A 13,329-nucleotide genomic window follows, 5' to 3' on the forward strand; every position below is an offset into this window, starting at 1 on the left:
ACTGAAAAACCACTGCATTACCTTGTTCAGATCAAAATAATTGTAGTAGTGTGTCCACTGTTCCTGTGGCAACAAAAGATGGGAACAGAAAAATAAACAAACAAACAAAACAATAGTGGCAATTTAATGCATAAAATGTTTCTTGGACTGTATCTTTCTACATCTGCCATCTTCTCTCATTACATTAACTAAGCTCTTCAGCTTGAGCACTTCTTAGTTTAGTCTCTTCTACACTTAACTTAGGTATCTTAGTTCTTCCACACGACACGACCTTCAACCTTAGTGTGACAGTCCTTAACATTTTTATTTCTTTGACAACAATTCTGTCAATTCTTCATTCTATAAACATCGTGCATTTTTCTTTTCTGCCACGATTAGAATGTTGAGTGTTAGATACTTTATGTACTGAACTACTACTAATGTTGTCCGCCCCTGGCAGCTGAGTGGTCAGCGCGACAGACTGTCAATCCTAAGGGCCCGGGTTCGATTCCCGGCTGTGTCTGAGATTTTCTCCGCTCAGGGACTGGGTGTTGTGTTGTCCTAATCATCATCATTTCATCCCCATCGACACGCAAGTCGCCGACGTGGCGTCAAATCGAAAGACTTGCACCAGGCGAGCAGTCTACCCGACGGGAGGCCCTCGCCACACGACATTATTATTATACTACTCATGTTGATTAAAATTTACCTTTTTATACCTCTTAATATCATACATACCGCAGTCGTGAAATTAGCAAAGATTTTGGAATTCAAGTCAAAACTGTCTTCACAAATTACTGCAAATGTACAAATGGCAAGAAATAAATATAACAGGTGAGCTACTGATACGAGATACTGTTTTAGCATTAGGTTATCACACAACACACAATAACTGAATCATTACAGTGTCATACAAAAATGTCTTAAGTAAACAACGCTACTGAACAAAAATCTTATCTTTTCATAGGTTAATTCTGAAGTTCCAGTAACACAAAAATAAACTAACTCCAGAAAAAAATATAAAACCTTTTTATTTGAACTTACAGTATTAATAGAGGCAGAAATGAAATATAAACAAATAACTCAAAGTATGAGAGGTGCATTCATTTTTGCAGGACTTTATTTTTAAATAACAGTGTCACATAAAAAAATACACTTAACACTCATTTTATGGCAGTTATAGACATCACCTGAGAAGTCACAACAATAAAACAAGATCTTGCAACTAAAATATGTACACTGACTCTTCACAACTGCGAAAAAAATAACTTACTCATATCTACACACACACACACACACACACACACACACACACACACACACACTGAAAAAAATCTCATCCATCAAGGAAGACAAGCATAGGACTTTTCCAGTTTGATATAACGGTATAATGGCAGTTTTCATTGAACAGCATTTAGAGTTAGACAAAGGGGGAATCATTTTCACAGAGTTATTAATAATTTCAATAGAAATCTCAGTAAGTAAAACCTTGTTATGTGCTGTTCACACATTAGTCGTCATTTCTTGCTGCATAAAAAGATCTGCACAAAATACTGTCTAAACAAGAGATGCAAATTGTAGGAATTACAGCAGTCATGATTTACCACACTTCAGATAATTACTGAGAAATGAATAGTAATTATTCCAGTTTTTTTTTTTTTTTTGGGGGGGGGGGGAGGGGGCGGGGGGAGGAGGAGGACTGTCTTAGAATAAACAAGTGACTGAATGCGGCAGTTAGGGAATACTTTTGATTAGTAGTTCTGGGAACCGGCAAATTAACTATAGGAAACCTGTATATCTTTGGTTGCTACATTTAAACTGTCACCAATTATGGGGAGAGAGATTTTGTAATTAATGACTCCAGCATTGGTTAGAAACCTACTAACTCCTAACTACTTCCTTAGTCCACATTAATATTTTGTACCTATGATTTTTGGTCATCCTTAAATGGGGTGCTGTCGCTCATCAACAATACACGCAGCAAATTCACAAACTGGAGAAAAATGTTTTATCATCACACAGTGCCACTGGTAATTACATACTGGTCACTACTTCAAAAAAAAATTTCCCATCAACTTTAGTGTGAACTAAATTTCAGAAAGTATTCTACACTTTTTCACCGCTTGCATTAATGGAACAAAGTGGTCTCTGACTAGTGTTTTGTGCAGTTCTCTTACAAGTACTATATGTAATACTGTTGTTGTCAAAAATGACAGTACAATCTATGTATAAGTATAAATTTAAGGAACTCAAACCTGTCCCTATAATGTAATAAATCTTTTCCTGAAAGGGAAAAACTGGATGCTGTTCAACACTGAACATTTGAATAACTTACCAAATGATATTTACATTCTATGAACACAATGTTTTTTACATGAACACAAATAAACACACTATATAACAAAAAGTAACAGACCAGCTTAACAAATAATAATGTATCAGCGCATACCTCCAGTCCATGGGTTGTCTACAGTATCTTATGACTACTGACTTGTCAATAAATATCTGTTTTTTGTAAACACATTTGTTAAGAGTAGAATCTTTGGAGTTTACAAAACTGTGAAATACAAGGCTCAAAAAAATTATCAAAAGCAATAGCTTCTCATAACATCTGACATCGATATTTACACAATTGACACTTACTCCCTCCAGTGATGTGAAATGAAAAATTTCAACTTATAAAATTGTTCACATAAAAAACAAATTCTGCATCAGTACAGAGCAAAACTTCATTAAAACAGAGGCTGGTCACACTTCTAAATTATCCTATTCTGAGCTACGACAAAGAAGGCAAAAATTGGCTGGGACTAAAAGAAATGAATTATTATCTATGGAACGCCAGTTAAGAAATTTCTATTCATGAATATGAAGAACACAGTGGCTGCAGCATTTAGTAAAAGACTGCTCCCAATTATACATGACAACCAACAGTTTTCCTTTAGAATATCAACAAGTCCTTTATGTACATCCATACACTTTGTACCCTTCTGTGAAGCACAACTTGAATCAGAATCACTTAAAGCAGGTGATGACTGTGGGGAAGCAGATGCAGGTGGTGGGGGTGGTGGTGCAAAATAACAGGGCGGTGCCATTGTGTAGCTTCCTAAATGTGGCATTAAGTAAGGTCCACCATAGAAGGGGAAGTACGTTGGTGGAAAATTTGGAGGATAGGCTGGCAGTGAATGTACAGAAAACCGATCAGCATCTCCTGCACAGACAGAACCAGCACGTGAGCCTGGAGGACTAGCAGCAACTGCAGCTGGTCGGCTACTCAGAGATCCAAATCCAGAGCTGCGACTTGATGATCGTGATAAAGGAGAACCATCATGACCAGCTACAAATGAAGTAGGTGTCTGCCAATACCCTCCTGCTGACCATGGGGATCGTGTCACATTCCTATGAACTCCTAGTCTTGGTGGGCTAAGAAGAGGCCTTGGTCTACTATCATTTGCAGTAAATAATCCAGGGAACTCCTTGCCACCATACACACGTGATTCAAACGCCCATCTTTTGCTACGTGGACGTGTTGATGTTCCCAGTGACAGGCTACAAAGGCTGTGATGAAGATCTTGTTCAAAGTATGGATCTGTACTATAACATTTGGCCCTGTTAAAACGATTGTAGAGACCAGAACTGTTGCTGGTATTGGCAAACACATCATTAGGTGATCTTTTGTAATCTCTTCTGGTATCACCAAAATGGAAAATTGTTTCATCACAAATTTTCTTCCCAATATTGATTTCAGGAGAGCACTTGCTGGCAATATGGGAGGAAGCTTTGTTACTTTTCATATTTTTTTCATTTAAATTTTCTGATACTCCTTTAGCCTGCTCCTCAGATGCTGCATGCACAGCTGTGTCTAACCTAAAAAAATGAATGAACAATTACTGAGTATTTCAATTACCAGAAAATCAAGTGTGTTAGGAGTACCACACTGTAATACCTGGACATTTCAGCAAACTTAATTCTGCAACAGACTACCAAAATTTACCACACACACACACACACACTAAATAACTCTGATGCACATAAAAACTACAGTGAAATACACATTGTCACAAAATAAAATTATTTATGTTGGATAGATACACCACCTTTTAAAAGAATCACTCTGAATTTTCTTAAGTGTGCTCTTTGATACTGTTGGCATCAAAAAGGGAAGGAGGCTCAAGGTAAGGGTTGCCAGTAATGTCACCACCTAAGGAATAAAAACAAAGTTTTCAGTAACAGAAAATTAAAGAAATATGATAGAAAAAAAGAGAGGGGCAATAATATGTAACAGACAGGGCAATCTAGAACACATGGATACCAGTCTACCGAAAGAATAAAAGTAACTGTACAAGATATATTGAAAGGTTTAACTCAGTTATAATAAAATTTTACATACAGAAGTCAAAGTAACGAACAAATTAACAAAAGCAGCAAATGACCACATTTAACACGTATTACTACATAAAGTAATCAAGCTGGACTTTATGGGCAGATGATAAATCTTAAAAAAGAACATCTTGTGGCAAATTAAACTATCTACCAATCCCATGGATAAAAGTGACAATACGAAGGAGGCTTTGAACAAGCTTTAAAGTTCTTCATACATTAAAACTAAATGTAAGCCTACAGAAGTCAGTGGCACATGAAAGCAAGTACTACTGTCAAACAACTTTCTTTCAAGGGCAATGCTCTTATCAAATGTGTTGACTAGGTGCACTTCACAGTCCATTTTACAGATTCAATTTGTCAGTACCTATTACGTATTTCCTATTTTCCAAATTCCTCAGCAACACTCCAACATACCTTGCTGGACTATCACTTCTGAGTGACGACACAGCAGAAAAATAGCGTGCTCACAACAAAGGAATTTATCCAGAATTTACTTGACTACATTTGTCAAACTATACAATTAAAATGATTTTCTTCATCTTTTGGTTTAGGCTGTTTCAATAAAGAAGTTAATGTTCCAACTTTATGGCTGACACAAAATTCTCATGAGATTTTTTTTAAAATCAACCAACTCCTTGGTGCCAATATGAGAATATGAATTTTCTCAACTGTGAGTAGAATTGTTCATTTCAAGTCTGACAACAGTTGAGTATAACCAGCACAATTCATGTACTCATTTTCACTGGGACATGTTGGGTGCTGCAACTAACCAGCGAGCAAGTCACTTGTGATGCTATTCACTTATCTTTTGTGCCTGATTAACTTTGTGTTTGATGTAGCCTTTTAAATCATGTTTACTGACACTTTGAATTCTAACACAGAAAGCTCCAAGAGAACTCAAACTACTATTAAACATATCACATACTTCCATCTGCACATGTTTATCAGATGAAACCAAAGCCATAACTACAACCAACTTGTTACCATCTTCCACGTAACATTCTGAACACAACCTTTGCCCAGCTGACCCATACTTGCTGAGGTTTTATAGCCAATCTGCCAGAGTTTCATTAATGTATATAAAATTTCTCTAGTTGTGATGATTTTTCTTTGAACATGGATCACAGTATGATCTTGGCAAAGATTCAAATCCTGCCACCAAAATGATTTTATCACCAACACACAGAGTTATCACTTATTATCAGGCCAAAACAACAAGTTCCTTTTCTTCATGAGGAAAATCACCATTTACCAGCCTTTTGCTGTAACTATCAGTCAGCAAATCACAACTTGATTCATACAAATTTCCAAAACAGAATACTTTGACAGATTGTTTTCATTTGCTGGATCTATCAGGTATTCAAATCACTAGTATTATGTCCCCTACAAAAATAAAATTCAATCGCATATAATTCTTCTGTCTTGTGCAATATAGTTCTAAACAACCTAAAGAAAATGCCTAATGTTTCATAAATATTCATAGTTTTTATGTTATTCATGGGACTTCACACATTGGAAAACAGCGTAATAAAAATAAATATACAGTAGAGTCCCGTTAATCTGAACTAATTGGGAGCAGGCCATGTTCGGATTAGCCAGAACTACAGTCACGAGTTCCTAGAATGAAGTATACCAAGCAGATAAGTAGGTACACCATGGTAACAAATGGGAACAATGGCTCACTCTCACTCCCTGCCCTTGTGGTTGTGTACTGTTGAGACCTTTCTGGTGTCTGAGGTCAGTGCACTGTCAGTTGGCTCACAAAGCACTTAGTTATGTTAGTTATCAGTCACTGGCATGCATACAGCTGTATTGTATTCGTTCAGGTGTAGTGGTACGTATTTTCGTCATGAGTACACAGACATACAACGTTAACTCTCAAAGAAAAACTGAATGCTTTGAAGCAGATATCTGGCAATGGAACTGGGTGTTGGTCAAGCAACCATTTGTGACTGGAAGAACTGAGTGAAGCTTGAACAGTCCTGTGCAACGCCTTCAGGAAAAACACTCGGAAATTCAGCAGACTTTGGAACAGTCCCAGTACAATTAAGTGGATGAAACTATTTTCCTTTGGTTTACGCAGGAAACAGAAGGGGGAACTCCTTTGAGGGGAGCACTGGTTCACGAGAACACTGTTTACCTGAACAAGTTAATGAATGGTAATGAGTCTTTTAGTGCGAGTACAGGTTGGTTGGACAGATTCAAAAAACGTCATGGAATCAGTCAGCTACTAATTACTGGAGAGAAGCTTTCTTCTGACTGTGATGCAACGAAGGAATACTTAGGTGAGTTTGAAACTATAAGAGAGGGAAATTGTAGAGGGAAGTTGTAGAATTTTGGAACACGTATTACGTTCCGAGTACAATGACTTTTCTGGAGACTAGAAATCTACTCTGTAGGAATCAGCATGGGTTTCGAAAAAGACAATCGTGTGAAACCCGGCTTGCGCTATTCGTCCACGAGACTCAGAGGGCCATAGACACGGGTTCCCAGGTAGATGCCGTGTTTCTTGACTTCCGCAAGGCATTCGATACAGTTCCCCACAGTCATTTAATGAACAAAGTAAGAGCATATGGACTATCAGACCAATTGTGTGATTAGATTGAAGAGTTCCTATATAACAGAATGCAGCATGTCATTCTCAATGGAGAGAAGTCTTGCGAAGTAAGAGTGATTTCAGGTGTGCCGCAGGGGAGTGTCGTAGGAACATTGCTATTCACAATATACATAAATGACCTTGTGGATAACATTGGAAGTTCACCAAGGCTTTTTGCGGATGACGCTGTAGTATATCGAGAGGTTGTAACAACGGAAAATTGTACTGAAATGCACGAGGATACGAGGATCTGCAACCAATTGACGCATGGTGCAGGGAATGGCAATTGAATCTCAATGTAGACAAATGTAATGCGCTGCGAATACATAGAAACAAAGATCCTTTATCATTTAGCTCCAATATAGCAGGTCAGCAACTGGAAGCAGTTAATTCCATAAATTATCTGGGAGTAGGCATTAGGAGTGATTTAAAATGGAATGATCACATAAAGTTGATCGTCAGTAAAGCAGATGCCAGACAGATTCATTGGAAGAATCATAAGGAAATGCAATCCGTAAAAAAAGGAAGTAGGTTACAGTACACTTGTTCACCCACTGCTTGAATATTGCTCACCAGTGTGGGATCCGTACCAGATAGGGTTGACAGAAGAGATAGAGAAGATCCAACGGAGAGCAGCGCGCTTCGTTACAGGATCATTTAGTAATCGTGAAAGCGTTACAGAGATGATTGATAAACTCCAGTGGAAGTCTCTGCATGAAAGACACTCAGTAGCTCGGTACGGGCTTTTGTTGAAGTTTCGAGAACATACCTTCACCGAGGAGTCAAGCAGTATATTGTTTCCTCCTACGTATATCTCGGCGAGAGACCATGAGGATAAAATCAGAGAGATTAGAGCCCACACAGAGGCATACCGACAATCTTTCTTTCCATGAACAATACGAGCCTGGAATAGAATGGAGAACCGATAGAGGTACTCAAAGTACCCTCCACCGCACACCGTCAGGTGGCTTGCAGAGTATGGATGTAGATGTTGATATTCTCCCCAACAAATTTAAATGCTGATGAGACTGGCCTTAATTTTAGGACATTGCCAACAAAAAGCCTGGTATCAAAAGCAGAAGACCATGCTCCTGGTTTTAAAATGTGCAAAGATCATGTGACTTTATTAGCGTGCAGCAACGCTTCTGGTACTCACACGCTGCCTTTAATGCTGATCGGCAAATCTGCTAGGCCCAGAGCTTTTAAAAACTGCAACATGAAGTCCCCGCCGATATATTATTGCAATCAGAAAAAAGCATGGATGGATGGTAAGCTGTTCAAAGAACAGTTTCACGCTCAGTTTGTTCCCTCTGTTCGACGGTTTTCTAAGGAAAAATCATGCAATCCTTTTGATTGATAACGCACGATCTCACCCCAGTGCTGAGGAATTATGTGATGTAGAAATTGTGGCGAAGTTTTTGCCCCCAAATGTTACACCACTTCTACAGCTGATGGATCAGGGTGTACTGCAAACATTAAATGATGATGATGATGATGATGATGATTATGATATTCAATTCACAGCTGACCTCAGAACAGTTTGCTAAGTTCTTAAAGAAATACAGTGCTGGAGGGACAGAACAACGGCCGCCAAAGCCAATACTCTCCTTCGATCTTTCTCTAATTGCGAGTTTATCATCACTATTTACAATGAGCGACATTATGAGCAGAACATATCCAGTCACCAAAATCTTACAAGACCTTAGTTCGGACGTCGCGATGGCAAAAGCAAAATTAGATTCGACACTGAAGGTGTACGACAGCATGAGAGCTAATGTTGATAGCCACTGTGCTCCTATTGTTGAAGAGGCGAAGGCAATTATGGGATAGTTAGACATGGAGATGAGTGTTCGTCACCTTACAGGCAGATAGAGAGACAGGGAAAACTGTGATAATAATGATGATGCTACGACATACTGGGAAAGAACTGTTTTTATTCCAACACTGGACCATGTTACGACTGACACGAGAGAACGTTTTGCTCAAGAAAATATTTATCATTTAAAATTCAACATACTTTTGCCCTCACAACTACTGTGTCATGACAGTAATGATCTGGCACATATATTGAATCAGTGCTTAACTGAACTACCGTTCTTTGAAGAAGAATCACTCTTTGTGACTAAAAAGAGACTAATGGGAGAGATTCTTCAATATAATCAAACAAGCATGAACGCCCTTAATGATCGTGATTCTGTTATGCAAGCATTGGCTGTCTGTCCTAGATCTGACTACCCTACTTTGCACACACAGTACAAAATATTTGCTTGTCTACCTGCATCAACTGCTATAGTAGAAAGAAGTTTTTCACAATTTTGGCGTACAAAGACATGGCTAAGGTCGACAATGGAGGAGGATCAACTTAATGGCTTAGCTCTGTTGAATGCTCACCCTGACACTAATTGTCCTATTACAGAAAGGATTGTCCTATTGCACGGGAGAATAGGCACACAGGATTCATCATTTAAGGAAGAGAACCACAACTGTAACTTTTTTATATCATAAGATGGCACTGACTTGTATATGTGTGTAATCAGTTTAAATGAAACTTTCTTAAATTCTACATGTGACTTGATTATTTTTTATTAAGGTAAAAGTAAAGGTAGCTCAAGATATCTTTAGCAACCCCTCCTGGAGGTTTTTCTGTATCCAGCACTGCCCAGAGTTTGGGGGCTGTGCACTGTCCGGGCTCACTGAGTAACTAACTGACAGCACATAACCGGGTGCAGAGACCATTTGCATTCATTCTCTCATTTTCATTGTTGTGACTTATTCTGTACTCTGCCCTCATGAAACTAAACTCACTATGACCCTGGACTCCAGCTATGCTCTTTGGGACTTCAATACAATGCATGAGCTGTACATAAAGTTTCTGTCTTTATTAAACTGCATACTGTCATGTATGCGTTAAGTTACCACAGGAACCCCTAGACCAACTGTCATGGAATCACCCTTTTCTGTGACAGTGAATCAAAGTATTAATTATCACCTAAAAAGTTCCACAATTCTTTGTTTGTTTGCACATACATGCATGTAGCCCCAGTAAAAATTAAAATCCTTGCACTTTTGCACGCCAACAGAAGAACCAAAACAAAATAGCACAGTCCTTCAGTAACACGTATCATGCTGTAATTCATTTTGAGCAGTGGCAAAAACAATGGAGCTCTGTAAGGTCAATCCATACAACAACATCTTTAGCCATCTGATTGGTCTGAGAACCGTAACATTTCCACTGCTGCCTAAAATTACTGCAAAATATTCAACAGTCTGCGCCATTTCATTTTGTCTCTTCCAGAGATGATACAATACTGTGATGTGGAGATTTCGATGTATACAGGTACTGCAGATAAATGCCTGCAAAAAAATTATCTATGTAACTTTTATTCGAAGGGAGAAGTTGAACTTTATGACTACTCCTTAAAAACTGCTGCTGTTTAACTGTATTGTTTTTATTTGTGACAAACCTGTCTTATTTTTAACAAACCTTTGTGGAATATTCTACATACTATCCACTGTAATGACAACATGGCATGTTTGATATAGCCGTAATGGAACAGGAAGCATAACAACACACAGAATGACAGTTTTAAGTGTTGAAACTGGTCATTAGCAATAAATAGTACTGAATATGAGCTTGACTATTAAAAGTTTCTTCAAAACATTGGTAGGTTTCATTTTGGGTGAAAAAACACTTAAAAAACCAAACAGAATGACTAAGTACCTTATTTTGAGATAGGTGTGTGTTGTTTTTGTATGCAAAATTTTTTTCTGTACCATCAAGGAGGCAGTAAACAGTAAGATCAGTAGGTAATTATGAATAGTCCTTACAGCTGTTATTGTAAATGGGTCTTCCAACAGCAAATTTTAGTTTGATTGGAAGTACATGCCAATACAGTGATGCACTGTATATATGAAGAACACTGCATACATGTGGGGATCATAACCTTACTGATTTACTCGAGAGGCTTCAAAAACTAAATTGCATGTGTTGTCTCAAGCTAAAACTATTACACATGAAGAGTGGCACCTTGTCAGAAGATAGTACATGGTCTGGATCTCCTGCAGTTCTGTTGCAATACGGGTAACACGCACATCTCAGTGTGGGAGTCAAGTAGTGCAGCTTCTGGAAATGAACTGTAGAGTTGATATATGTGGGACAGTAAGATTCTTGTGGGGCAGGAAGCCTAAATTGCACACAGATTCACTGTGAAATTCTGGGAGTTTATGGACAAAATGCAGATATCACAACTAACTGTAGCAAAGTTGTGCCAACAATACGACCATGGCTGCGCACACATGCATGATGCTTAAAGAGAAAGAAATCCACCGACACTGACCCCGTTCACGTTGATATAATTGGCAAATTGAAAGAACAGATTTTCCAATGATGTGCAAGTTCACACAGCTGTTTTCAAATGGCTCGGTGACCAGGGAGCAGATTTCTACCGCCAAGAAACTGAATGGCTGGAAAGAATGTTCTGACCATTTTTATAGAAATTTAGAGACTATGTTGAAAAATAGTATCATGTATCTATGTCACTCTGAAGTGTAGTCCTGTAGGTTTCATTAGTAAAAGATGTGTGATAAAACTGTGATCCCATATATAAAGCCACCACAGAATAAAAAATTTCTGTTAAACTACAATCAAGGGGGAAGATGCTTCAGTTAAGTGATATATGAACTGAAATCTCAGACAGATGAAAACCATTTTTTTTTTTTTTGTGTATATGTAACATTTAAATTGAGGTTTCGTGCTTGTGAGGTTTATCAGCATGTTCATATGCACTGTACAGTTGATACAAGAAGATGGAAAGACACTTTTTTCTCAACTATCAGTAATGTGGTCTCTCAATCATCAGGATTATCAATGTTTTATCTGTTACCCTGAATAATCACAGCTATTTCTCAGGATCACTTCAAAACGAAAGGACTTTGAGGTTAAAAATGCTGGCACGTATGATAACTACTGAAGGGTCCCCCCCCCCCCATATTAACCATTCTGTAAGTGATAGAAAGTTCATATTAATATTCAATTTTGCACTGAACATCTCAGAGACCTAATATCAATTTCATCATCTACGCTGTCGCTTGCTTTTTTTCCCTTCGTGTTTCATAGAGTTGGATTAAACTGACTACACAAGAATGACGTGTAATTTAAATATGTGCTACAGGACTCACATGCAGACAGTCAGCATCTTCCATACGAATGTAGTCTTTAAGTGGCAGATGTAAAGCAGCTACATACTGCAGAAGTAAGAATGCCCAACCTGCAATACCACAAACATCACGTAGATACGAAGTTTTACCCGCACTCATGGCAGCAATAACTTGGAATAACATCCCTGCCACAACCAGAGTAATTGAGCGATGGCAAAAAAGGAGCCATTCCCTTAATGACTCCGAAGCTGGCAGAGGGTGGGGCAAGAATGACAATGCCACTAATGATGGCGGTATCTGCAAGTACTCTTCAGTTACTGATGCACTCGCTAGCATAATGACGCAAATACTAGCTGATAGTGCTCGAGCCAGCTGGACAGTAGAATGAGCTGCAGCCAGCAGTCTGCCATACACCTGTTGAACAGAAGTCACATTAAATAATCAGCAAGTAAATTTTCTGATATAAGAAGATGGAACAATTACTTAGAGCAGACATAAATTAATTTTATCTCGAATGGTCCGTTTACACGCTACTTGGTTGCTTACTGCAGTAGAAACACACATTTTCAGATGTAACATTGCTTGGAAAAATGTAAAGCTCAATCTAGATTTTTAGTTGGGTTGCAAGACAGCAAAGATGTGTGTCACTGATCCTCATAAAAACTTTTCCTTGTTATATATCCTAGTCAATCAAATTATTTTATAGGCCAATGAGTCAGCTACTTGCAAAAGAGGCTGAAACATTGGTATTTTATGACATGATATTATCACACACCTGGAAAAGTGTTACAGAAAATGATAATGCCTGTCGAAGTTTACACTCACACATCTCACAGACGACTTTGTTGTAAAACTGTGGAGCATATATTATGCTCACACAAGAGAGCTTTCCTTAAATTGGCCAGCTCCTCTGTAGGAATAAACAGAGTCTGAAAAAATAAATAATAGGTAACTCTGTTATATACAGCCTTCTGGGTTTCAACAAGCAACCAGAGCAGAACTGAGAAAGACACCGTGTTTCTTGAATTCTGGAAAACCTTTAATTCATTTCCACATAATAAAAAAATATCATTATGGAATATTATAACATGTTTAGAACTGTACTGAAGAGGGTCTGTCAAATAGATTTCAGTACATCAACAGTATTACAAAAAGGATAGATTGTTACCCACTACATAAAGGAGATGTTGGGGGCACACAGGAATAATGAAGACTGC

At 38.2% G+C, this 13,329-nt stretch overlaps 1 protein-coding gene across 1 annotated transcript in view; it reads right to left on the reverse strand.

Moving 5' to 3' along the window:
* Nucleotides 1–1,070: 1,070 nt before the first annotated feature.
* The window catches only part of LOC124789493 (transmembrane protein 201 homolog), a 30,389-nt gene continuing 18,130 nt past the window's right edge, over nucleotides 1,071–13,329 (reverse strand). The window contains exons 5-7 of the mRNA XM_047256874.1: nucleotides 12,134–12,526; nucleotides 4,074–4,177; nucleotides 1,071–3,843 (exon numbers count right to left, since the gene is read on the reverse strand). Of these exons, the coding sequence (XP_047112830.1) occupies nucleotides 2,808–3,843; nucleotides 4,074–4,177; nucleotides 12,134–12,526 (1,533 nt within the window). The 3' untranslated portion in view covers nucleotides 1,071–2,807. The remainder of the gene's footprint in view (nucleotides 3,844–4,073; nucleotides 4,178–12,133; nucleotides 12,527–13,329) is intronic.

The sequence above is a fragment of the Schistocerca piceifrons genome, chromosome 3, assembly GCF_021461385.2.
Source record: "Schistocerca piceifrons isolate TAMUIC-IGC-003096 chromosome 3, iqSchPice1.1, whole genome shotgun sequence".
Taxonomy (NCBI): domain Eukaryota; kingdom Metazoa; phylum Arthropoda; class Insecta; order Orthoptera; family Acrididae; genus Schistocerca; species Schistocerca piceifrons.